This window comes from Apostichopus japonicus, chromosome 4 (assembly GCF_037975245.1).
Source record: "Apostichopus japonicus isolate 1M-3 chromosome 4, ASM3797524v1, whole genome shotgun sequence".
In the NCBI taxonomy this organism is placed as follows: domain Eukaryota; kingdom Metazoa; phylum Echinodermata; class Holothuroidea; order Aspidochirotida; family Stichopodidae; genus Apostichopus; species Apostichopus japonicus.
The window spans coordinates 13295829-13323236 of NC_092564.1; the positions used below are offsets into that span (position 1 = coordinate 13295829).

The following is a 27408-nucleotide window of genomic DNA, read 5'->3' on the forward strand; positions in this document are numbered from 1 at the left end:
ACAATAATTACCATTACATTTCTCTGGAATATATCTCAGGGCCCTAGTGGGGTCAAGGGAAGCCCCGAAGCTCTGTCCGGCGTTTGACGGTCATATTCCTTCTTCTCTCGAAAAATTCAAAGCCCTCGCGGGATTCAGGGGGCGAAAGCTCACTCCGGTGTAGCATCTTATTAGCTCAGTTAATATTACCCAAATAAGGACAGTGCGACGTAATGGAGAGTCGGTTTTGTTTAACCGAAACCGACTAGGGGGGGGGGGCAACTGGGGAAAGCATCACGATTGAGGGATTCCCTCACCCCTTTTGGCGCAGCCCTTGATCAATATTACTGTTCATTTTATTTATTTTTGTAAACAGAAAAATGGTTTGTTAACTTTAAGAGAACTCAAGGGAAGAGTAGTGTGTTAACTCACGATTTACTTACGTAGGGCCTACATAAACAGCTTTTAGACTGAAAAATATATCTACAGTGATTTCATGATGTGCATGATTATGCACGGTAATATTAGCAAGAGTATATACACGTACCCCTATCCCCCTTTCAACCTCAAGCTTTTGAAGAACACGTGTCTCACTGACGATGGTAACTGAACACCAACATACGGTCAATTTACAAGAGAAACGTAAAGTTTATTTCCCGCAATTGATACCTTGTTTCCAGAGTTAGAAATAAGATCCTGAGTTAATAGCTTATTTTACTGGTGGTATTGAATATAGTTGACCTCGTTAGTGATATTTTCCACGATCACGCCAGGGACTATCAGGTTCATCACACGATTCATATTCATTTACAATGAATTGTCTCTAGTCCCAGAACAAGGTTTGCGTTCGTAAAGAACATGTGAAACGAAGTCATAAAAGTAGTGTAGTATTAGTTGGTGCTTTCTATGAATTTGGACACAAAATAAAGTTTAATCTGTCAGAGAACTTCGGAAGAATATCTATCATATTATAGTGTCATTATACATTTCTGAACCCAAATTAGTTATTTTTCGGTAAAATATCATTTAAATATTATCACAGAGAGTATTCTCCTTAAAAGAATTTAAGCCGGGTTACAGAAAGATGTAATGCATATTCGAGAAAAAATTGAAATTGAAATTATATTTTTGTCTGATATTAGAAAAACATATTGTAAGCATCCTAGCAAAATTTGCAAGCAATATTTTCCTAGCGTTATCGAGATATTGACAAATGGTCACAATGTGTACTAAGTGAATTTGGAAGCAAACAGACGTGATGCAATACTTGCGCACTGACAGCAAAGTGTTTTTATTTTTCTGTATTTTTTTTCACTATGGTACGAACCTATATAGAGAGGACATGGTAAAACATTTTTTTCATTACGTACGTACGTCATAATAATACGCACGTACGTAATAATACTAAGTACGCACGTAATAATGTCATGTACGTAAGTGATATTTATTACGTACGTACATGGTATGTATTACGAACGCACGTCATACTTACTACGTACGTACGTAATAATTATCACGTACGTTCGTGATAATATTACGTACGTACTTAGTATTATTACGTACGTACGTGCTAATTATAACGCACATATTAATTACTACTTACGTACGTAATAATTAATCACTAAGTACGTAATAATGATAACGAATGTATAGGCCTACGTACGTGGATTTATTACGTGATATAGCCTATGTTAACACTTTTCTAACGTAGGCGAGACTACGTGATATACTGCGCGATATATTTCCATGTCAAAGACGGAGAGGGATGAAGTTGTCCGGTACTTTTTATTCCGCCTCTCAATCGTTAAACCAAGCTTGACTTATGTGCTCGGATGATTGATACATGCGACGTACAGTGAACGGGAAATATTATTATATTATAATATAGTAAAACCGTACAGTATACGTTACGCATATGCACTTATCTTGCATGTAGGCCAATATGTTACAGTATGTACGTACTTTTACTTCTTAGGTACCGGTAGTGGAAGTAAAATTATCACGTACGTACGTAATAAAATATTACGTACGTACGTAGTATTATTACGTACGTACGAAATATATATATATAAAAAAATCCCATGTCCTCTCTAGAGCTTCGTACTATTGACCTTGGACTGGATAGAGTTCCAACATTACCCAAATGATATGTAAGTTAACAGCATGCCAATGACTGGGGTGTTAACGTTGAGGTATCTCCAGAGATTTGACGTAGGAAATGTTATGTTAGTTTTAAAGACAAACAGAAAAGAAGTTTGTCAGTGCCTGCTTCTCTCACATCATACATATATGTTTGCTTCAAGTTCACTTTGGCTCATTAAAAACGTGTCAACTTATAGATGTTGTTATCTCATAAAACGGTACGTATATGAACTTGATGCAAAGTGGCCAAATTTGTGCCGTGAGCGTGTATGCATGTGTATGAAAACGTTCAAAAGCATTTAACCTATCGACGGTGTCATTCAACAGTGGTACTTTAGGCACAAGTTCCCTCTAATTTTAATTTTCTTTCTCCTGTCTCCTTAATTCTTTATCGTGTGCTTTCGAGGCACACAGGCTGTCTAGCCTGTCTTCATCATTTTCTCTCTATCTCTCTCGCTGTCGGTCGGTATGTCTGTCTGTCTCTCTCTCCACCCACCCACCAATATCTCTCTTACCTCTCTCTCCACATCTCTCTGTTGTTGGCTTACAAAAATTAAACTTAATCAAACATCCTGGCGAAGTTTCAATCATCTTGTTCCCAAAGAGAACTGACATAAAAATAGATTTACTTTTGTTTATTTTTCACTTTATTATTGTGACCTTTTGCAGAAATTTGGAGAAATCAGAATGGCTACTTCAGCCAGCTTACACTAATGTATAGATAGAGGGGATACTAACAAATTAAACCAAAGTGTTAAAATGAGCTTTTGGATTCCAGTATTTTCAACACTATCAACCACTTCTTATAAACTGTGCTACAACCTGGCGGTGATAAGAAACTTTATCGATCCAAAGGAACACTAATGATTAATAAACACAGGCAAGACTTTGCAGATGAATGGCAACCTGACTGAACAGGTTCCGTCATCCCAAGCACCAAAATAACGCCCAGTACCACTGGTATCAAGATCACCGCAATCTTGGTCACCACCGCTGTTGTTAGGTTGACCACTGCCCCATTTTTCATAATTAGATGGAGACTGATCCGTCCAAACCCAGCTGCCTTCCTCTGCTATTTCATTATAACCCATCCAGCAATACTGTCAATAAAGAATAAAAGACTGATAGATAAAATAGATCCAATCCATTCCTTTGATCAGGATGCACAACACAAGTGAGTTTTCTGTATTTTGTGACGTCATATATATATCGTTAATATATATAGGGACGTTAAAGGGGCATTTGGACGTGTTCCGCCTCCATCTCCAATCTTTCTGGCAAAAGGATTACATTTTTTAACCCACGCAAAGTCGTATACACTGGCAACATTTCAAGTTGTACTTCACAAATGAAGTATACATGATGGAATGATAGCACCACTGCGGCAACTAAGCCCACTAACCGAAACAAAACAAAAATCAAAGGGGGGGGGGAGACCCCTCCTGGGTTAGACCTCAGCTAAATTTTGTCCCCCTCCCCCACTCTACAATTCTCCGGCTACGGACCTCAAAATACACCGTACTATAGTACTGTAAGGCAACCAACGAAGTCATTTGGGATACCAACTGGATTGCTATGCTTGTGTTCATTTACGATGTTTGTAGACAGAAAAATGTTTGTTCTTGACAAACATCAGTAATGTAAGAGTGGTATTTTAATCCGGTCGGGCTAATTTCTGGGGTATATAGGCAGGGGTGTCAATAAAAATTGAAAATATTGGGGGGGGGGGGCATAAATGACTGAACATTGGATAAAACTGAAGGAATGTGAGCGAAGCGCACACCGCGAGCCCGTCTGGTGGCGTCCAGGGACCCGCCTTAGGGCTCCTGATGGGGTCCAGGGCGACGCCCCGGCGGGATTCCAGGGGGTGGATTCACAACTTTAAATATTCACGATTCTTTCTGTTTGGTCCCTGAATTGGTATTAAAGCTTTATAGGAAGCCTTATCTATTTAACATCCGGGTATCACTTAGGACCTTTATCATGATTAATAAATTGTAACTTAAAGCTAAAACGGAAACATTCTTAAAGTTTGCACCCAAAAATAAATTCATCTTCATACAGAGATGTCTACAACATGCACACTTGTTGTATCATAAGTTTATTTAATGTACTATTGGGTAAATTGGCACATTAAAGGAAACATAAAAACCATAAATGTCACTTTCCAAGCCTAGAAAGTTGCATCTAAACATTGTTAGTTTGAGATCTCATTTTTTAGAAATTTACACTTCCAAAGAAAAAGTGAACTGAGAAAAATTGTATTCGGTAAAATCACTTTGTATGGTAAAACAGGACTTAACGTTACTTTATAAGCTCAGGTGCAGAATTCATTGTTTGACACAGGTAATTCACCGTAATTGAATATATAAACGCATGCTAGGGCATTCTTAGGTAAGCCAAAACAAACGCACTGTCATCGCATCCGCGATCGTGTGTGTATCCACGTGATGAGCGGTTAAAATAAACCTTGTGTTCTCTATGAACGCCATTCCTATACAATACGTGCCAAGAATCTTGAGGTTATACACTACTGACTAATGAAATCAGAAGAAATTATATGATCATTTCGCTAAAACTAACTGAAATAACCCATTCTGTCCAGACGTTCACATTATCGTAGGCCTTCTTTTATTTAGGAAGTGGAAATCTCACGGGCACAGCTACCCCCTACTTCACCATCTCGCCCCTACCGCAGACTACGTCACTGTACTTGAAATTAGTCAACGTAATCACAATTAAAATATTTTGTGAACAAATGTACATAACTACTAAACTAAATATTGAGATACAATGACAAACAGCAATTAACACCCAGGATTAGCAGACTATGTGAATCTGTCTCAAAACTACTATATGAAATATATAATCATCTCAAAAACACTTAAAACTATCACGAGTGGCATTATATATATATATATATATATATATATATATATATATATATATATATATATGTAAATAGAAGTCCAACTGTTACGGTCACGTGATCGTGTTTACTCACCTTTCTGGCGGTAGAGGGTTCTCGGAGACTCTCCCACAAAGCTCGAACAAAGGTGTTTTCAAGTTCCGAATGGATTGATGCAAGATGAGCTAACTGATCCTCTCCCCCGTCGTGGACGGTTCCAAACTGGTTGCAGTATTGCTCGGCTGATACCCAATCCAATTGAGGGTTGTTAAAAAACCTTTAATTAACGTGTGAAAAATATCGTGCACAATTAGCTACAAAATAAACTTAAACAAACCTGTATAATGTTAACCATGACTTACTCAGTGTAGCCAGCCAACAAGACACAGTAATTTCTTTTTCTTCCTTTAGGGTAATGAAGTTCTGACAGCGACTATACGGTACATACGCCCTGGGAAATGAGGTTCCATACCGTCAGCATATATATACCTACGATTGAAGAGGAGCCAAGACGGGGTCAAGACGTGGGTATAACCTATATATTAAAATATGTAATAAATATACTTACATCACGATTCGATATGTCTCACCTGTAACAATGCTGACCCCAAAATGTCCAGTGAGGGGGGCAGTGAGCTTCGATACCGATCCCTTCCAGGTGAGCGGCACAGAGTTGCCCGAAGCCGCAGATAATCAGAAATATCGTTGCCAGTCCTCCTCCGCGAATCATTTTGGAAGTTTACTGTAACCGAAGGTGATGAAGTTGGAAATGAAATTCACTGAAAGGCGACGAGTGTACAGTCAGATGACATGATAATACAAAATCATTAATAAATCTTAATTATATTTGCCAAAAACCAATTCCCGAAGCCACCCCCTCCATTCCTCCTCCTCTCACCCTGGAATATTTACAACTGCTTCTTTATTTTAACAAACAAAACTTACTGACTAAAATGTGCCATCAGCAAAATTAGGAAGAGTTGTTATATCAAAATTGTTGTAAACTAACGTCCTTTATTAATTTCAAGAATCCTGGGGATATATATTCCTTCTCCAGCATGAAGCCAGTATGGCGATGGTTAAAGGCCCTTCATTGAGGTAGGTGATAGGGGGAGGTGGAGCTTTGAGTCGTGTATTAAAACACCCCACTTAAATTTAATCAAAATAACAAAATATAATATTCAAAAAATAATATGTTTGACAATAGTTTTCAGAATTAGTAAACAATAAGTGAACAAGTAAGATTTATACTACATAATGTACAATGCAGGTGTTAACGAAATGGTGTATTTGTGAAGATGAAAACTTTCTGTTGCAGTCTATATCAGTGGCGTATAATTTACTCATCGTATACTGTCGTAGGAAGTATCAAAATGTGAGGGGCTAGGGAGATAGCCGGTGTGGATTGGGTTGGGGGGGGGGTCGTCCATAGAACTTTTGTTTTTTATAGGATTTTCACTGGTGGTAAATGGAATTTCAACCTCTGGTATTAAAAGTTACTACTAGACGACTACTATTTGACCTCCAATATTCTTCTTCATTTGTTGATGAATTTTTGTTGATGAAAGTTCTGACTATTGTATTTAAAAATTTTGACTATTTGATCCCAACTGCGTTGTCAAAACTACGTCTTCCTTTTTATCGAAATTTTAACTATTGTTTCTCAAAGTTTCAAATATATATCAAGTCTTCGACTTCTTGGACCCAACTTTTACCTGAAATGTACATTTTCCTGAAAATGCTATTTTTTTCCCTACGATTCAAACCTTTGCTTGCAATTTCGTAAGTTGTATGTAGAAATTTTAAATGTTTCATCTCAAAATTGCCACCTCTTATTTCGATTTTCTTTTGATATTGTTACCTTTTAACAAGTAAATGTCGACTTTTTATCGAACTTTAGGAGAAAGGGCAAATATACAACGAATTATGAGATATATTAAACGAAAAATTTTACAGCTTGAGTACCTGACACCTGTTGTTTTTTATGTTGCTGTTGTTGTTCCCAATGCAAAGGATCCAGCTGAATGACAAATCGAAGCCTTGAAGTCCATGACTAGTTGATGATGTGAGATGTGAGATAATTTCCTTCGTATATTTAATATAATTTAAACTGAAATTGTTTTCTAAATAAAATTCCAGAAATACTAAAGTTGACCACAGTCTTCTCTTGGGCGCACCATTCGATTTTCAACTGAGAAATAAGTCAACATATAGAGTACCGTATCTGACTGATGAGTATAACATAATGTATTGGAACAACAGAATGCCCAGACTCAAGTTGACATATAAGTTACATTGAACTTGAAAGATATATATTGTAAATATCTACTTAAAGCATTAATTAAGACCTACAACAAAGTAGCATTTGGAGTGATTTTTAGTGGTAACGAAAAATGACCTCCAAGCAACAGGCCAGAATGTTTGTAATGTTAATATCTCACCTGATTGAGCTCGTTACAATTAGATTCTTGAAGGCAGCTTGTAGTCAGTTGAACAACAGAACGGGAATGAACACGAACTATCAATATATATCACATGTCGATGTAATTGTAGGTGGGGCATTAATGTACGCATGCGCGAATTACGAAGAGGGTTGCATCGAGCGACAGGCGAGTATATCTGTTTTATGTGATTGTGTTTCACTGATCGTCTCATAATTCAGTGACATTTGACACCAACGTTGTCTATTCTCCGGCAATCTCTGGAAACAATATATTCTATATCACCGAAATCGGGATTTGGAATATGTTAATGAGCTAAATCGATGATATGTCGATTTAAATAGTTATATATATAATTTGAGATGCTAGAAACTGGTATAAGTCCATGGAAATTGACTTCTACCCATTTAGTGCAACATATCATCGATTTAAACTGGTTGATGTCGATTTAAATGGACATATCATCAATTTATTTCACATATCATCGATTAAACTGGTATATGTCGATTTAAACTGGTATAAGTCGAATTAAACTGGTACATGTCGATAATAAATTGTACCAGTCTCATTCTACATATCATCGATTTAAATTGACATATACCGATTTATTATACTTATCATCGATTTAAATTGGTATATGTCGATTTAAATCGATGATATGTCGAATTAAACTGGTATATGTCGATTTAAATCGATGATATGTAGAATGAAACCGGTATATGTCGATTTAAATCGGTAGAAGTCAATTTCAGCTGCTGGAAACTGGTATAAGTGGAAGGAAACTGGTATATGTAGATTTAAATCAGTACAAGTCGATGTCCCATGATTTGAGACTGATGGCCCGCCATATTACCTCAAGCAGCATGTGTTGGATGATATATTTAAATATGGTTGTTACAGCCCTATTTTCCTTTTTCATCGGCAAACCAAATTTCATTACGGATGCGGTCCGTCTAGCTATTCATTTCGAGAAAAAAAGTAATAACTACTTATATATAATAACAAATTGTGACACGGTTAAACAGGCGCCTTGCGAGGGATTTGCCACGGGAGGGGCGAAGCTTGTAGGCAAACTATCTAAGCGTAGCGCCACCATAAGTTGGCGCGAAGCGCAAAAGAAAATTTTGGCCGAAAATGCCTAACAGATGGCTGGAAATGGCACTTCCCAGGCCTTGTAAGTTGCATCTAAGCATTTTCTATTTTGAAATTACTAGCGATATCATAAAAAATATGCTAAAAAAAACTATGGCACCAAATATAGGGGGGAGATTAGATACTATATCCCCCACCTAAAATATTGGGGGGGGACATCCCACCCCGTCCTCCCCCCCCTCCATGATAGCCGCCCATGACTTGGAGAATGATCTTTCTGCGGTCGCCACTGTGACTGGAAGTGTAATAAATAGGACCACAGCCGATAACAGCTTTGAGTAGGTACTAAGGTCACAGCCATTCAGAAGCTGCAGGACTTGAGAAAATTGTAACATGTCTCTCAAGTTATCACCATAGCACCAACGGAACGACTCAATCTCAATAACAAGGTCAGTTGTGTAGTCTGTTACATCCACGCCGTCTATGCATATGTCTCCTTTGTATTTATCTGCATACACTCTGACAGTCTTACGGACCTCAATAATGTTAAGGGACAGAAGATTCTTGGAGAGAACGAAGTTAAAGGTATCAGCGACTAACTGCTGGCCTCTGAAGCGTTCTTCCAATTGGATGGTAGTGGTGTCAATCACTCGTCTGCGATGTTTCCACTTGAACTCGCTGACGCGTGCCTAGTATTTTACCGGCCAGATTTGGGCAAAATATCAGCAAAACGGTGGAAAATATGCCAAATTCGATTTACAGTCTGATACGGAAACATACAAATCCACACACAAATCTTAGGCATCGGCGATTTGGCCGATAGCTGAGGAAAGCATCAGCCAAAGGGGTTCAAAATATGCCAAATTTGTGTCATTTGGCCAGTTATCGGCCAATGTCAGGTGGCAACCCTGACCGTCAGCGAAATTATTGAAATTAGAGGCGCTATTTCACTATAATATGTACCAGCGTAGATCATCAAGTTTCAGTGTGTACCTCAGGCTCTTGAGTCAGTCGTGCGGAAAGAATGATACGAGATTTGCAGTTGCAGGGGCATATGATTTATGACGAAGGTATTCACGCACAGAAAAATATGTCCATTGTCTCGTTTATAGTTTCTTTCCAACGAAAACGTGCCGTTCCCCAAAAAAGGTACCCCTCTTCTAAGTTCTGTACATCAGTGCAGCGGGGCCCCCTTTGGTCGGGGGCCCCTGGGTTTGCCCCGTCCGAGCCCATAGGCGTTACGCCGCTGAGACAAACACTGAATCACAGGAATGATAAGGTCCATAAGTCATAAAATGTCAAAACATGAATGAGTTAATTGACGTCACCGAAACGTGGTGCTTAAGCTGAACAGATTAGGGAAGGTGAAGTAATTCCGTGCCCGAGCCCCCCCCCCCCCCCCCGCATTCCCCGAAGTATCTTTCAATTGACTTACTTTTTATGACCTACGTACAGAAAGTACTATACGCTGGCAAAATTTAGAGTTGTACGACAAGAATGATGGAAATGATAGACCCTCTAAACTCGGAAACTAAAATTGTTCAAAGGGAAGAGGGAAAATGGAAAACGTACTTGTTTTAAGTGCACATCATGGGAATTGTTAGGAGGAAATTGAACACGCCCTATCTTTCGCTCCACCCACGGTTCATCGATGAGTCAATAATATGAGAAGTTGAAAACTTACTGTGACTGTGTATAGTATATGAAGCAAAGCCATTACGAGCTATCTGTTCGTGCCCCAGTTCACCAAATAACACGTACTGAGTCGTTGCGGATAAATACCATGAACAATTGTTGCTTGCAACTATTTTGCAGGATATGTTGTTTACTCATATGTGTTCAAATGTTATTTGTTTTGTTTAATTCGAGCATAACGAACCGAAGTAGAGAATTTGACGTCTTGTTTTGAAGAAGTATGCTACTCAAGGAGATCTATTTTCTTTACGTGTGCAGAATTAACTGTTCGCCGCAACAGTTCTTCGCAACTCTGGGTCTGGATTTTTCACTGCATAGCCAACTTCTGAATTTGAATGTGCAATGAAGAGTGTGTATGTTCAGCTGGCATTAACCAGCCTTCCATGTAGATGATGGAATGGGCTAATAATCCCAAATATTGTAGTGCGCATGCGCACTACAATAATTACCCTTACATTTCTCTGGGCCCTAGTGAGGTCAAGAGGAAGCCCCGAAGCTCTGTCCAGCGTTTGACGGTCATATTCCTTGTTCTCTCGAAAAATTCAAAGCCCTAGTGGGATTCAGGGGCGAAAGCTCACTCCAGTGTAGCATCTTATTCTCTCTCTAGTCGACAGAAGTCGGAATCATGTTGAGATTTGCCCATTTATTTCTGTCCCTCATCAAGTTAGGAAGATCAGTTTGAAGCACCCCGATGTCTCTAGCAACTACATCTATATAGCTGAGCTTATGTTTTCCCCTATTTCTCCTTCCATGTTTTGGTGTCCACATGATAAGTTGAGAGACTGGTTCCTTGGTGTTCCTGTATGAGTGCCCTGCTAGTTTGAGACGGCGTTGTTGTATCTTACAGGATAGTTTTGGTTCGTTGCCATACAGTTCAGTATTTGTCATATGTTGACTCCAATGTACATTTAAACATTTTCCGTAAAAGTCTTGTGTAGCACCCATCTAGTTTTGCTTCCAATTCCCTCGTAACTGTCCATGTATCGGAGCCATACATGATGACAGACTGTACAGTTGATTTAAAAATGTCTAGTTTGGTCTTTCTGTTGAGGCCAGATTTCCACACAGTGTCCATTTTATTACAAGCAGACCATGCCATGCCAATTCTTCTGTTGATTTCACTTTTACTATCTCTCACAAGGGAACCAAGGTACTTGTAGAATCTTATTAGCTCAGTTAATATTACCCAGATAAGGACTTTGTGACGTAATGGAGAGTCGATCTTGTTCAACCAAAATCGACTGGGGTGCAACTGGGGAAAGCATCACGATTGAGTGATTCCCTCACCCCTTTTGGCGCAGCCCTTGATCAATATTATTGTTCATTTTTTGGGTAAACAGAAAAATGGTTTGTTTTAGACAACTCAAGGGAAGAGTAGTGTGTTAACTCACGATTTACTTACGTAGGGCCTAGATTAACAGCTTTCAGACTGAAAACTATATCTACAGTGATTTCTGGGATGGATGATGAACATGATTGTGCACTTTTAACTTGTTTTACATTACAACTCCACCAGCACGGTAATAATAGCCAGCGTATATACACGTACCCCTACCCCCCCCCCCTTTCAACTTCAAGCTTTTGAAGAACACGTGTCTCACTGACTATGTAACTGAACACCAACGTTACGGTCAATTTACAAGAGAAACATTAAACATAAGGAAAACTATGACTCATTGAACGAGCTAGACATGCAGCTTTTTGACCCATAAAGTTAGGAGAGAGACATGCGAGAGAATACTGAGACTATTGAAGAGATACGTAGAAGCTCTAGACTAAAGACAAAACCTGTCTGGACGAAGGACTACGTCATGTAAATAAGATATTCTTAATCTTTGTATTTAACCACTAATGTTTGTATATAACCACTTTGTTAAAATTTCATGTAGTCATTGTATGTAATACACTGGTTGTTGTGACATCATCTCACTTACAAAGAAAGGGAGATGTAACATATTGTACTGCAACCTGAAGTTTAGACCAACCACTGACAGTCCTGCGTGGAGGTTACATACCTGACCCCAGCCGCCATCCTAGCCTATTTCATTTCATTTCATTATTTACTTGACCCAAGACATAAAAATACAAAAATTACAAAAGACAAATAGGATCTGGATGAACAAAAGGAAACTAAATTCCTATAGCCCAAAGGCCTGTGCACCCAAAAACACAAACACAAAAAAATAACTATATAAGATATAAATTAAGAACTATGAGATAAAGATAAAAAGTGAATCTTAATGCCATTCATGAATGACTGGAGGGAGCCAAAGAGGAGCAACTCTCTTATATTAAGCGGCAGAGGGGACCACACTCTGGGGAAAGTATTAATAAGTAAGTTAACAGCATGTCAATGACTGGGGTGTTAATGTTGAGGTAGGCTATCTCCACAGTTTTGAAGTTGGAAATGTTATGTTAGTTTTAAAGACAAACAAAAAAGAAATTTGTCAATGCCTGCTTCTCTCAAATCATACATATATGTTTGCCTCAAGTTCACTTTGGCTCATTAAAAACGGTACGCATGAACTTGATGCAAAGTGGCCAAATTTGTGCCGTGAGCGTGTATGCATGTGTATGAAAACGTGCAGAAGCATTCAATCTATCGACGGTGTCATTCAACAGTGGTAGTTTAGGCGCAGGTTCCCTCTGATTTGAATTTTCTTTCTCCTGTCTCTTTAATTCTTTATCGTGTGTTCTGGAGGCACGAGGGCTGTCTTCATCATTTTCTCTCTATCTCTCTCGCTGTCGGTCGGTATGTTTGTCTGTCTGCCTCTCTCTCTCCACCCACCTCTGTCTCCACTAACCTCTCTCTCCACCTCTCTCTGTTCCTGACTTACAAAAATTAATTAACTTAATCAAACATCCTGGCGAAGTTTCAATCATCTTGTTCCCAAAGAGGACTGACATAAAAATAGATTTACTTTTGTTTATTTTTCACTTTATTATTGTGACCGTTTGCAAAAATTTGGAGAAATCCGAATGGCTTCTTCAGCCAGGTAACACTAATGTATAGAGGGGATACTAACAATTTTAACTAAAGTGTTGAAATGAGCTTTTGTATTCCAGTATTTTAAACACTATCAGCCACTGCTTATAAACTGTGCTACAACCTGGCGGTGATAAGAAACTTTATAGGTCCAAACGAACACTAATGATTAATATACACAGGCAACACTTTGCAGATGAATGGCAACCTGAGTGAACAGGCTCCGTCATTCCAAGCACCAAAATAACGCCCAGTTCCATAGGTATCAAGAGTACCGCAATCTTGGTCAACGCCGCTGTTGCTAGGTTGACCACTGCCCCATTTCCTATAATAAGCTGGAGACTGATCCGTCCAAACCCATCTGCCTTCCTGTGCTATTTCATTCAAGCCCATCCAGCAAAACTGTCAAGAAAAAATAAAAGACTGATAGATAAAATAGAGCCAATTCCATTCTTTTGTTAAGGATGCACAACACAAGTGTGTTTTCTGTATTTTGTGACGGCTTTATTACATATATCGTTAATATATGTAGGGGCGTATATAGGGGCATTTGGACGTGTTCCGCCTCCATCTCAAAACTTTCTGGCAAAAGGGTTACCTTTTATTACTCACGCACCCACGCAAAGTCGTATATACTGGCAACATTTCAAGTTGCACTACACAAATGAAGTTAACATGATGGAATGATACAATAACTTTGAAACTAAGCCCACTTACCGAAACAAAACATTCTCAAAGGGGAGGGGAGACCCCTCCTGGGTTAGACGTCAGCCAAATTTCCCCCTCCCCCACTCTACAATTTTCCGGCTACGGACCTCAAAATACACCGTACTATAGTAGTGTCATGCATATATGCTATACCTATGTTCATTTACGATGTTTATAGACAGGAAAATGTTTGTTCTTGACAAGCAACAGTAGTGTAAGAGTGGTATTTTCATCCGGTTGGGCCAATTTCTGAGGTATATAGGCAGGGGGCGTCAATAAAAATTGAAAAGATGGGGGGGGGGCATAAATGACTGAACATTGGATAAAACTGAAGGAATGTGAGCGTAGCGCACACCGCGAGCGCGTTGGCGCAAAGCCTTTGTCTGGTGGCATTCAGGGACCGGCCTTTTCAATGGCTCCTGACGGGGTCTAAGGGCGACGCCCGGCGGGGTTCCAGCTTTAAATTCACAACTTTAAATATTCACGGTTCTTTCTGTTTGGTCCCTGAATTGATGTTAAAGCTTTAAAGAAAGCCTTATCTATTCAACATCCTGGTGTGACTTAGGACCTTTATCATGATTTATAAATAATTAAAAGCAAAAACGGAAACAATTTTCTTACAGAGATGTCTACAACATGCACATTTATGGTATGATAAGTATAGTTAATGTTCTATTGGTTAAATTGTCACCTTAAAGGAAACATAAAAAACCCATAAATGTCACTTCCCAAGCCTTGAAAGTTGCATCTAAACATTCTTAGTTTGAAATCTCATTTTTTAGAAATTTACACTTCCAAAGAAAAACTTAGAAAAACTTTATTCGGCAAAATCACTTTGCATGTGAAAAACATGACTTAACGTTACTTTATAAGCTCAGGTGCAGAATTCATTGTTTGACACAGGTAATTCACCGTAATTGAATATATAAACGCATGCTAGGGCATTCTGATGGTAAGCCAAAACAAACGCACTGTCATAGCATCCGCGATCGTGTATACACGTGATGAGCGGTTAAAATAAACCTTGTGTTCTTTATGAACGCCATTCCTACAATACGTGCCAAGATTCTTGAGGTTACACACTACTGACTATAATGAAAATCAGAAGATATGATATGATCATTTCGCTAAAACTAACTGAAATAACGCATACTGTCCAGACGTTCACATTATCGTAGGCCTTCTTTTATTTAGGAAGTGGAAATCTCACGGGGAAAGCTGCCCCTACTTAACCCGCCCCCACCGTAAACTACGGTCCTGTACTTGGCATCGGTTAACTTAATCACAATTAAAATATTTGTGAACTTATGCACATAACTACTAAACTATTTATTGAGATACAATGAGAAACAGCAATTAACACCCAGGCCAAACTATGCGAATCTGTCTCAAAACTACTATATGAAATATATAATTATCTCAAAAACACTTAATACTATCACGAGTGGCTTTTCTAACCAAATTGGACACACACGTATAATATACATATAGTTTTACATTGCTTGTACGTGGTATATATATATATATATATATATATATATATATATATATATATATATATATATATATATATATATATATATATATATATATGTATGTTGTGATCGTGTTTACTCACCTTTCTGGCGGAAGAGGGTTCTCGGAGATTGTCCCAAAAAGCTCGAACAAAGTTGTTTTCATGTTCCGAATGGATTGATACAAGATGAGCTAAGTGACCCTCTCGATCATTGTGGACGGTTCCAAACTGGTTGCAGTATTGCTCGGCTGATACCCAACTCAAACGAAGGTTGTTAAAAAACCTTTAATTAACGGGTTAAAAAAAATATCGTACACAATTAGCTACAAAATAAAGTAAGCAAAACTGTATGATGTTAACCACGACTTACTCGGTGTAGCCAGTCAACTGCGGTAGTGGTATTACTTTCAATCAAGACACAAAAATGTATTTTTCTGCCATTAGGGTAATCAAGTTCCGGTAGCGACTACGGTAAAATACGCACTGGGAAATGAGGTTCATACCGTCAGTATTTATACACTTCCGATTGAAGAAGAACCAAGATGGGGTATACTGACGTGGGTATAACCTACATATATATATATATATATATATATATATATATATATATATATATACATATGAAAATATGTAATACATCTAATTACATCACGATCTCACCTGTAACAATGCTGACCCCAAAATGTCCAGTGAGGGGGGCATCGAGCTTCGATGTGAGCGTCACAGAGTTGCCCGAAGCCGCAGACAATCAGTAATATCGTTGCCAGTCCTCCGCGAATCATTTTGGAAGTTTACTGTAACCGAAGGTGATGAAGGTGGATATGAAATTCACTGGCGACGAGTGTACAGTCAGATGACATGATAATACAAAATCATTAATGAATCTTAACTATATTTGCCAAAAACTAATTCAGGAAGCCACCCCCATTCCTCCTCCTCTCACCCTGCAATATTTACAACTACTTCTTTATTTTAACAAACAAAACTTACCGGCTAAAATGTGCCATCAGCAAAATTAGGAAGAGTTTTTATCTCAAAGCAATTAAGGCCTACAACAAAATAGCATTTCGAGTCACTGAAACATGGTGTTTAAGCTGAACAGATAAGGAAGGTGAGGTAATTCCGAAATTTGAATACGAAAAGAATCAGGTATACGGAACAGATATGCAGTTGCTCTCGTAACCATGTTTCCGGTGTGAAGAATGTTGGGATTTTCTTTAACTATATCACTTTTACATGGTTGATAATGATGCCATTCTACTTGCGACTTTAAAGTTACACAATCTGTTGAGATTGCTTCCATTGATTTTCCGTGCATTAAGCGATATGTCCTTACATCAAGAGTTTAAAGACAAATTTATGCGCATGTGCGCGTCCTAGACCTCGCCCCAATTCAACTACGAGAAATCGATATTTGTAGTATCCTATTGAAATGAGGGACCTCCATGGTACTATATTTCCATAACGTACCTCATATTCTCTCGTATTCTCATAATGTATCTTCCTGCAAGCCTGCCGTTCTATCGTTTTTGGTAACGGGCGACATAGCAAAAGCATGCAGAACACCATCGAACGTTTTCATGAATGACTTGGCTCGAAATAGAATAAAATATGAATTGTGTGGTAAAGTTTCGGCTGACAATCCTAGGAAAATTAACTTATCGTTATACTAACAAAGACAGAGAAACAACCGCCTGAGTAAAGCAAAATATTGTTCAAACTGCAATATAAGATGGCTGTCAATAAATAACCCCAAACCAAAAACATCAGACAGGATTCTTGGCTCCAAACCCAGACGCCACGTTCAGACTTAATGAATAAAACACGTCCTATTATCAGCTATTTATAGAGATCAGAGAATATAGTTTCGCTCGTTTTTGCGAGACCTCAAGATCCGTTTCATATTAATGCAAAGCTGAAAGTACAAACTATGAAATGACTTTTGGTTATCTTATTCTATAGAAACCACATGAACTTGAAGAGAGAGCTATTAGCCCTTTCTTCCACGTATTTGCTCTAGTTATGAAGTAACGTCTAACATTACACATTTCTTTATCTTTTGAAAAATCTGCATCCGTTTGAAATTGCAATTTTCTTTGATAGCTATTTCATGTGTCTTTCCCTCGTTTAAATTCTAGCCTACATAAACAACTACAATGCAACATATAGTATTTACACTGAAACACATTGTACTTAAGAAAAGTTTCCAAAAAAAAGTTAAAATTATACATATTGTGTATAAGAGACCACGAGTATGAAAATATTGTACAACTGTGACGTCCGGTGGCTTCCAGTTCAACTCACATTTGGAATCCTTCAATTTAAAAAGTCATTTCAGATGGGAAAACCTTAGATTGCTCTTGGATGAAACAGAGGGTGGTAATTAAAGGCTGCGCTTCTTCTTGGCAGGACGTTACTAGTGGGGTTCCACTAGGGTCTGTTTGGGTCCCTTGTTGTTGAGGGGTGAGCCTTTAATAATATTATTATTGTATACTAAAAATCCACAAAAAGGAGCTTTAATTTCCTTTTGGAGATGTTTTGCATTTGTTTGCTCCTTTTTACCATATTTGGAGTCTCATTACCATTTTCAAAAAGTTTCGACCTTTATGTTGATGCTTACTTTGCATGAATGTGATTAATGTTTATAGAACATTGCACCCTTACAATTTAAGATATTTTGACATTTGAATTTTTCTTGCTATTTTAATTGTGTTTGACATTTTAGCTTGAATAACTAAAATGAGAATTTAGGCTTCAATGACCCCAGTAGTTCTCTGTCTGAGTGACCTCAGAAATACAAGTGTTATTTATGATGGTGCAGATTGACACCATTTTCTTGAAGCATCTCTGGGTTCCTTTCCTTCTGGTTGGTTCTTCGACAAATAGCTAGATTGGATCTGCAAGGAACAAAGACATTAGTAAATATTCCAAGAGAAGAAAGTAACATTTTATTGATCAATTCAAGAATTTGTGACCACAGACAGTTAAGCAATACTCTAAGATTGGATAAACGAAAAACTGTTTTTAGGTGGCATAAAAAAGTAATCATCGTGTCCTTAACCATAATGTTTGATATCCGAGGCTTTTCATCAATTTGTCTTTTAAATAATAAAGCCCTACCAAATGACCGTTCTGATTAGCTGCTTGGCCTTCTTGGTGAGGAATGTTTAATGCCAGGCTGAAAAGGAAACAATTTACTTAGAATTCAAACAGGACTATTTATAAGCATAAAAATAGTTGTACAATTAAAATCAACTTAATTAATTAGATAGTATTATTATTTGATTACAACATTACAAACATAGCATCTACGTTCATTAATATTTCTCATACAAAGTACTTTCTCCTTTACAGATGGTCACAGCATTTGAATGAGAATTTTTTAAACTTTATACCAAATTTAAAGATCCAATTGCAGGTACTGTATGTCACAAATGCTAAACAGATGGCAAAACATACTGTTAGTATTAAAAAAAACTGCATCATGATGAATAACAGCTTTCTTTTCCATTTTAAAAACAGCGGGGACTATTGGAGTACTAAATATTACTATGCTAAGCTACAGTCAGGTTACATCAGGTGATCGACAACGTATAAAATTTAAAACCCTAGGAAGTAAGGTTTTCTTGGATCTTTATGTCTTTGGTCTATATATCTCATTGTTCTTTGCAAGACTTATGAAGGTGGTTTAAAATGCTGCAAGGAAGCAACTGATTTGCACTTAATATTTTCATTTCACAACATCTAACGGAAGTAAGAAATTGGCAAACTTTCTGCAAATAATTTATTCTACTTGTTACACGAAATACCATCACCTGTCCCTTATCTCGAGTTGCAAGAAGATGGCTCTATATTCGAATTGAACAGATATAAAAATCGGTACCGTGATCTTTACTTAAAATGAAAAAGGTGTTGCCATAGACCAGAAGTGGTTGGCAGGTCGAGTCAGTGTGAAATGTTGAACAGATGGTTGTAGAAACAGTACAGCAAGAGTGCAGTAGTTGTGTCTAGCCAGGTAAGTGGAAAGCAAATTTCATCCCTATGAAAATAAATGTTGATCTAAACTGGAATGAGGAGCATACCTTTTATTGGTTGGCTTGAGATTGGTACTCGATGACATTACAACAAAATCTGATGGAAAATAAAAGCACATTATTGAGTCAATCAATATTCTTACCTCGTAAAAGGTATCCGGAATTTTCTTCCCTCTTTCCTTTCAATCAATCAATTTGTCACAAATATTAAACTACATTTTGGAAGGACAATTTTACCAATAAATCCCCAACTGAAATTTTGCAAAAATTAAGGATTTTGAATATACCTACGGTAAGTCCACCTCCTAAATCAACCGCTGAATTCCATCTTCAGAATGTACCAGAATCCTCCAACAAATCAAGGACCAGTTTTGATTCGAAGCTGTGGTCATGGCGCTGAGTAATTTTCCATGGATTGGGTAGTAGTTGAGTTAGCTGATCATTGCCATCGATGGTATGATCACGAATCAAAGTTACCATCCATGCAACGAAGTGTTGCGATCTGTAAAAGGATCTTCTGCACATTTGCAGTCCCTGTGCAAACGAAAAAATAATTAAGTAATTTGTACCACGCTGCTGCATTGTTAGACTCGTTTCGGTAAGAGAGTAAAATCATAGCAAAACGAACTTGAAATTATGCTTATAAAACAGGGCTGAAGAGGGGGTCAGTATATTAGGCAGGACTCAAAGGGGTATATAAAACTAAGGGTAATCTGTAAAAATAATCATATAAATACAGGTTTGTATTTTAATTGATTTTAACCAAGTGACACGGGGTTTATTTCTTAACATGTTCACTTTAATAAATAATTTGTATATGGTGTCACACTTTCTAATTTCCCTTTTCAAATTCTGGCAGTTTTCTGATGCAAGTGACCTGGCTGGACATCAAACTTATATTTCATAAACGTATTGCAAATAACGTTAATAGTTCTATGCATTCCCATTGCATGGGAGGAAATTGGATGATGCGAGATTTCATACATTGCTTACAGCTTGATCAGAACAATACACAGCAACTATACCATGTTTCCACAAAATTCATGCATCTGCTGTGTCATTTAAACTAGAAATCAGTTGAGAAAAGAACTATTCTTAGAAACTAAAAAGACTTCATGTAGAAGAACAAACTCTTTAAAAGAAGACGTGTAGTGATATCTAGAAATATGACAACACACACAAGTATAAATGAAGCCTATTCACACGCAAAATTTGGAAGGAAATTGTCACGTCAATGTGCATACCGTCAATTAATTTGTAACATGGTAAGATCTGTATGTTTCATTTAAAATAATGTTGATAATATTACAAACATACTGTACTCACAAAGATTGCCTGCTTGAAGGTATTCTCTGGCCTTTGCTTCAAACCTTGGTCTTGTCAGAGGAGGTTTGAGGTTATTCAAGAGGCTTAGGTGGTAGGAAGCATCAAGAGCATCTACTTTCTCTTGCATTGTAGCACCTGCTGCTCTTTGGCTAAAGAACACTTCACACTCTTTGTGAGAAAGCTTAAGAAACTCATCTAGTTGATCTGGCTTTAGATTTAGTCTGGTAAAATACCTGGAAGTTGCGGCTACGAGAGTTATCTCAACCATTAAATCCTCATCACTGATAGAGTCTACGACATACCTACAACCTTGGTTTGCTAGGTGTGCATGGTGGTATCTCCCATTACTTAGACCATTGAACACATCGCAGAGGGGGTAACTATCGAGTTCCTGGAAGGCCTGACTGACACGATCAACGAGATGTCTCATCGTATCCAGATTGAGGTATCTAAATCTACCCAGCCCTTTAATCAGTCTGCACACATCAATGGCAGACAAGTTGCTATGATGTGCACGCAGTTGCTCGCAGACTGCTTCGACGGTTTCTCCAGACTGCACCTTCAAAGAGTTCAGTGCTTCGACAACTTGACAACAATCTTCAACTGTGACAGAAGGATCCAGTTTGAGCAAAGCTATCAGTTTGTGTAGAAGCCTGGACCTCTCGCTCCATGAAATATCCTTCCAAGCTGTCTCTAGGTAGGTGACACACTGCCAAACAGCATCGGCTTTCACGATCATCTTTGGAACGATCAACATCACAGCTTTCCGAAGAGCTTAGGACATCCCAGTGTCCATCTTCAAACAACTAACAATTTGACAGAACATGGCAAATGTTGCAGAAGACATTTCATTAAGTCTATGTTTGGAATGTTCTAGCAAAGTATGCACAAGAGCACCGTTCTCTGGAACACCTATTTTATGAAGGACCCAAGAAAGTGAAATCATCCATATGCTGTGCATCTCTGAGACACGATAGGCAAAGCTCGCGGAACATTGGCTCTGCGGTTTGCAGCTCCTTTCGATCACTTATTCAGCCGGAAGATTTTCCGGATTGAGTTCCCAAACTTGGGCTAACTGCTGCAAGGCCCTACTGGTATGTCTGTCTGTCATAAACTGTTTATTATCTTTGTAAATGTTAAGAATAACTGTTGGACTATTAGCATTGTGAAGTTTCTCCAAAATTTCTCTTGATAAAGGGTCAAGGTTTTCAATGCCTTCCTCCACGGATTGCTTGCCAGCATCTAAATTGGGCTCTGGAGGCCTTCCAAATAAAAATAGGCCAACTTTCTTTTCATTCAATAGACGGCAAGAGGTAGAATATCTTGATGCAACGTTTCTCAGTAGCAGCTGTCGCTGACCCCTTTAGCAACTTTTCAGTGATAGAATATAACTTGTTGTAAAAGTTCGAGTACTGTACAGAGTACAAGCTTTTGCAAAACTTGCGACAATATTTTGTGGACCCATTGTATCATTTTATTCTATAGCAGCTGCCATCTCACAAAGGAATTGTCTACTCACACCAACCTGGAAGGAAACAGCAAGGGTTTCAGAGAAAAAGAAGACCACATTATTATCATTAAACCACTTACGTATTATGTCAAAACAGCCATGACTTTGAAAGACAGTATAATATATAGTTTGTATATCAAGTGCTGATGTTACTGTGAAACATCATATCTTCATGCAAATTAACCTTCAAACCACTCTCTAGATCACAAATTAATGCTATTGCTAAAGCTATTTATATGCAAGAATTCATAACGACAGACATGATTTTTTTTTAAATATGTAAACAACTTTGACATCAAATAAAATATCAGCCAACCATTTTCATTTATGGAATATTAATGAATGTAGGCTAGCGTGTATGCAACATTATTTTGATCTGCAGGTGACTGCTGTATTGAGTTTGTATTTGTCAACGTTCTACCATTATACTTTTTTACACTATTCGTTGCTGTGGCAAAAGTGTGATTGATGCACCTTGCTCAAATCTGCCTAGACAGCATCATGTTTCAACTATTACTGTAACTTGAGTTGAATCACTTCTTCATCAACGTTAACTGCACCAAGATATGTAAACCGAGATTGCTTGAGCACAACATTAACAGTAGACAAATGTGACAACAATCTCGTCTTCAGCAAAAAACCGACATGATTTTTTGTGATTTTTTATTCTCTCTTGGCAGAGTTTGATCAAACATACATGTTATAGGTATGGTCTGTTTTGTTTAGCGGTATGCCTTCAGTCACACTGCTCCTGAATTGTGGAACAAACTCCCGTCAAACATTCGGAACGCATGTTTTGTTTCTACCTTTAAATCTTTGTTGAAAACACATTACTTTAAGGAAGTCTATGGTTAATTGTTGTATTGTTTACTTGTTTCTTCAGCGCACTGAGCTTCGGGATATTGGGCTCTATAAGTACTGGTGTAATAATAATAATAAGCATACACCTCCCAGTTGACTGAGATTTGACGGAAAAAGAAATTGATGTTTTGTGTAACTGTGCCTTTCCGTTAATTATCATGCAACTGTAATCTATTGAATTTGGCATTTTCTTGGTTGAAATATGACTGAAATTTTGTAAAATATTTTTAATTTCCTGAACAATAATAAGGTGGAGTTCTATTGGTACCCTGAAGTACAGTATTTATATTCTACCATACAAGATTTTAACTTTCACGATCACGCCATGGACTTTATAATGCAAAACCATTACGGGCTAGCTGTTCGTGCCCCAGATCACACGTACCGAATCGTTGCGGATAAATACTATGAACTATTGTTGCTTGCAACTATTTTGCAGGATATGTTGTTTACTCATATGCGTTCAAATGTTTACTGCCTTGTTAAATTCGAGCATAACGAACCAAAGTAGAGAATTTGACGTATTGTTTTGAAGAAGAATGCTACTCAAGGCGATCTATTTTCTTTGCGTGTGCAGAATTAACTGTTCGCCGCCACAGTTCTTTGCTAATCTGAGGCTGGATTTGTTCCTGCGTAGCCAATCTGTGAAATTGAGATTGCAATGAAGACTGTGTATGTTCGGCTGGCATTCACCAGCCAGCCATGTAGATGATCGAGCGGGCTAGTACTCTCAATATTGTAGCGCGCATCTATCGTAACTTTATGTATTTTTTGGCCAAAAAATGAAAAAACTTTATCCTATAAGTATAGAAGTACATAATGATTAAAGTAAAATTTGTTTCGTTTAATGCTCGTGGGTTACGTAACTATATGAATAGAAGAAAGTTATTTATTTATCTGCGTAATCGTCGTTTTGACGTTTTTTTTACTACAAGAGACTCACCCTGTTCCTTGTGATGTGAACTCTTGGTCAAAAGAATGGGGTGGTAATCTTTTTCTTTCCCATGGGGATAATAACAGTAGAGGTGTTGGTTTATTTTTCAACCCGAAACTCAATATCACTATTATACGATCTAGGGTCGATGAAAATGGAAGGTATATTATTATTGATTTTAATGTTTAAGATCAGATTTATACCGTAATCAATGTTTATGGTCCAAACAAAGATGACCCATTTTTCTTTAGTAATATTGCACAACATTTGACAGCATTTGATTGTACATCGACTATTTGGGGTGGTGATTTTAATTTTGTAGGTAATTTAACTCATGATAAATTTGGAGGGTTGCAAAGAACTAATTTTAATGCCCGCCAAATTATGCTTCAGATAGCAGAAAATCTTGATCTCGTTGATGTTTGGCGTGATCGTAATCCTAACGCCCGGCTTTTCAGCTGGCATTCTTCTGATAATTCTATTCACTGTCGACTTGATTTCTTTTGGTGTTCTAGACACATTGTTCAAACTGTGAGTGCAGCTGACATTGTTTCTATATTTAGGTCCGACCATTCTAGCGTTACTCTTACTATTAATTGTAAGATTGAGCCAAGGGGCCGTGGCTACTGGGAGTTAAATGTTTCACTCTAAGAAGAATTGTGCTATTCTGATTCTATTATTGATATTATTAACAGAACTGCTTCGTGTGATTCCTATTTGAATGATTCGGTGAACATCCGTTCTTTTAGTATGCGTTATTCTTCCATTCGTGCGAACGAGCGTAAAAGGTTTGAATACTATCTAGTAAATGAGATTGCCAGGTTGGAAAGTTTAATCACTATCTGCCCATCTGAACGTTTAAATAGCACTTTAGCAGATCTGCGATACAATTTAGATATGTTATATGATTATAAATTTCAGGGCATGGTTATTCGCTCTAGGGCTAGATGGTGTGAATATGGTGAGAAAAATTCACAGTATTTTCTTAATCTTGAACGTTACAACAAGGTAAATAATAACATATTACAGCTTCGCAATGAAGATGGTCATATTGTTTCAAATTGTCAGGATATTTTAAGTGAAGCTGTTAGTTTTCATCGTAAACTTTATACTAAGTGTCTTAATATTTCTCCTGTCTCGTTTTTTGATGATGTTTGTACTAATCACAAGAGTCTAACCGATGATCAGAGTTATTTGTGCGAGGGTCTTTTTTCCATCAATGAATGTAAAGAGGCTATTGGGTCCATGCATAAGAATAAAACCACCGGTTCTGATGAATTATCAGTTGAATTTTATGTACATTTTTGGGACGTTTTAGGGTACTTTGTAGCTAATTCTCTTAATTTTGCTTTCAGTTGTACACACTTAGCCGATGAACAGGGCAGGGCAATAATCTCTTTGATTCCAAAGCCTTCAAAGATTTACAATATTTGAAAAATTGGAGGCCTATAGCAATTTTAAATACTGACTACAAGATTGGAGCCAAATGCTTGGCAACCCGTATTAAGCGTGTTTTAAATTACATTATTAGTGATGAGCAAACTGGATTCTTAAAAGGACGTTTCATCGGTGAGAACATTAAACTAGTTTTTGACCTCATTGATCATTGTAATTCCAACAATATTTCAGGTACTCTTCTGTTTCTAGATTTTGAAAAGGCTTTTGATTGTTTAGACTGGGAGTTTCTTTATCAAAGTTTAAAATTCTTCAATTTTGGTCCAAATTTTATTAGGTGGGTTAGAACTTATTATGGGAACGTCACATCTTGTGTTATTAACAATGGTCATCTCTCTCAGTAATTTAGTATTTCTCGAGGTGTAAGACAGGGTTGTCCACTCAATCCTTACTGGGGTCTGTGAGTATATATATTTTAGGAACAAAGGAGTTTTGTGAGGGTCTAGGGAGTTAGGCAGTGGGCTATGAGTATCTGAGCAAGGCAGTTGTAAAAGAAGAGAAAGATAGTTTTAATGGCTGGATAGTTTGTTTTAAACCTTAATTTACATATTTTAAGTTACTGTAGACCTTTTTATTTTATGGAAGTTGTGATATTCAACTGAAAGTCTGGGACACTATTTATTATGAAGGATACTATTTACTATAAAGGATATTATTTTACAATAAAGGATATTATATATTTTCATATTATATATTTTCAGTGGCCAACACTGAAAATAGTGCAGTATAGATCTACCGTAAAAAAATGAAAACTTTTTAATAGTGTGGTGTTATATTGCGTAGATAACACTAGTTGAGAATCCCAGGTCAAACTATTTCAAAATATAAGCAGTAAAACAAAGTTCACCCAGTTTAACCCAGCAAAACATAGTTGACCCAGTAAAGCATAGTTGAATTAGTTGGACCCAGTAAAACATAGCTGAGCCAGTTGGACCCAGTAAAACATAGTTGAACCAGTTGGACCCAGTAAAACACAGTTGAACCATTTGGACCCAGTAAACATAGTTGAACTAGTTGGACCCAGTAAAACATAGTTGAACCAGTTGGACCCAGTAAAACATAGTTGAACCAGTTGGGAACCCCAGTTCACCCATTTCGACCTAGTTCAAATTTGGGCCAATATCCATATAGAAAATTCCAGTTGAATCCAGTTCAAAAGTTCAACTGGAATTTCCACCAGGGTAAACATAAGGAAAACTATGACTCATTAAAAGAGCTAGACATGCAGCTTGTTGACCCAGAAAGTGAGGAGAGACATGCGAGAGAATACTGAGACTAATGAAGAGATACGTAGAAGCACTAGACTAAAGACAATACCTGTCTGGGCGAAGGACTACGTCATGTAAATAAGATATTCTTAATCTTTGTATTTAACCACTAATGTTTGTATATAACCTCTATGTTAAAATTTCATGTAGTCATTGTATTTAATACACTGGTTGTTGTGACATCATCTAACTAACAAAGAAAGGGAGATGTAACATATTGTACTGCAACCTGCAGTTTAGACCAACCACTGCCAGTCCTGCATGGATGTTACATACCTACCCTGACCCCAGCCACCATCCTAGCCTATCTATGCCCATATTTGAATTTAAGAGTAAATGAGCTTATAGAACATCTACTAGAGGGGACAAACTAACAAAAAGTTGATTTGAGGAAAATCACATGTTACGTGGTTGCAGGGTTTTTGTGTAATTTACGGATAGAAACACAGGGAAAGTTTTTGTGTGAGAATGCGCTTGAGTGCTGTGCTTTTGACATTTACCTATGTAGATTTAAACAGAAAGATAACTGAAGTAATTGTTAGGACTCTTCCTG

General features: G+C 37.6%; 2 protein-coding genes across 6 annotated transcripts; both read right to left on the minus strand.

Moving 5' to 3' along the window:
- Window positions 1-1087: 1087 nt before the first annotated feature.
- On the minus strand, window positions 1088-7606 carry LOC139966503 (echinoidin-like). Its single transcript, XM_071969574.1, has 4 exons — window positions 7471-7606; window positions 5620-5771; window positions 5126-5306; window positions 1088-3221 (listed from the first exon to the last, which is right to left on the minus strand). The coding sequence occupies exons 2-4, from the start codon at window positions 5757-5759 to the stop codon at window positions 2982-2984; spliced, it is 561 nt and encodes a 186-aa protein (XP_071825675.1). The 5' UTR covers window positions 5760-5771; window positions 7471-7606; the 3' UTR covers window positions 1088-2981.
- Window positions 7607-12610: 5004 nt separating this feature from the next.
- LOC139966505 (echinoidin-like) lies at window positions 12611-22513 on the minus strand. 5 transcript variants are annotated; one of them, XM_071969579.1, is made up of 8 exons: window positions 20828-22364; window positions 19789-20035; window positions 19550-19598; window positions 18588-18645; window positions 16938-18364; window positions 16128-16261; window positions 15570-15750; window positions 12611-13645 (listed from the first exon to the last, which is right to left on the minus strand). In XM_071969579.1, exons 6-8 carry the CDS (start codon window positions 16247-16249, stop codon window positions 13406-13408), a joined length of 543 nt encoding a protein of 180 aa, XP_071825680.1. In that variant the 5' UTR covers window positions 16250-16261; window positions 16938-18364; window positions 18588-18645; window positions 19550-19598; window positions 19789-20035; window positions 20828-22364; the 3' UTR covers window positions 12611-13405. The 5 variants fall into 5 exon arrangements, with proteins under 5 accessions (XP_071825680.1, XP_071825677.1, XP_071825676.1 ...); XM_071969576.1 differs by lacking the exons at window positions 12611-13645; window positions 15570-15750; window positions 16128-16261 and having other exon boundaries at window positions 16944-18364; window positions 19793-20035; window positions 20828-22513; XM_071969575.1 differs by lacking the exons at window positions 12611-13645; window positions 15570-15750; window positions 16128-16261 and having other exon boundaries at window positions 16944-18364; window positions 20828-22513.
- Between the last annotated feature and the right edge of the window lie 4895 nt (window positions 22514-27408).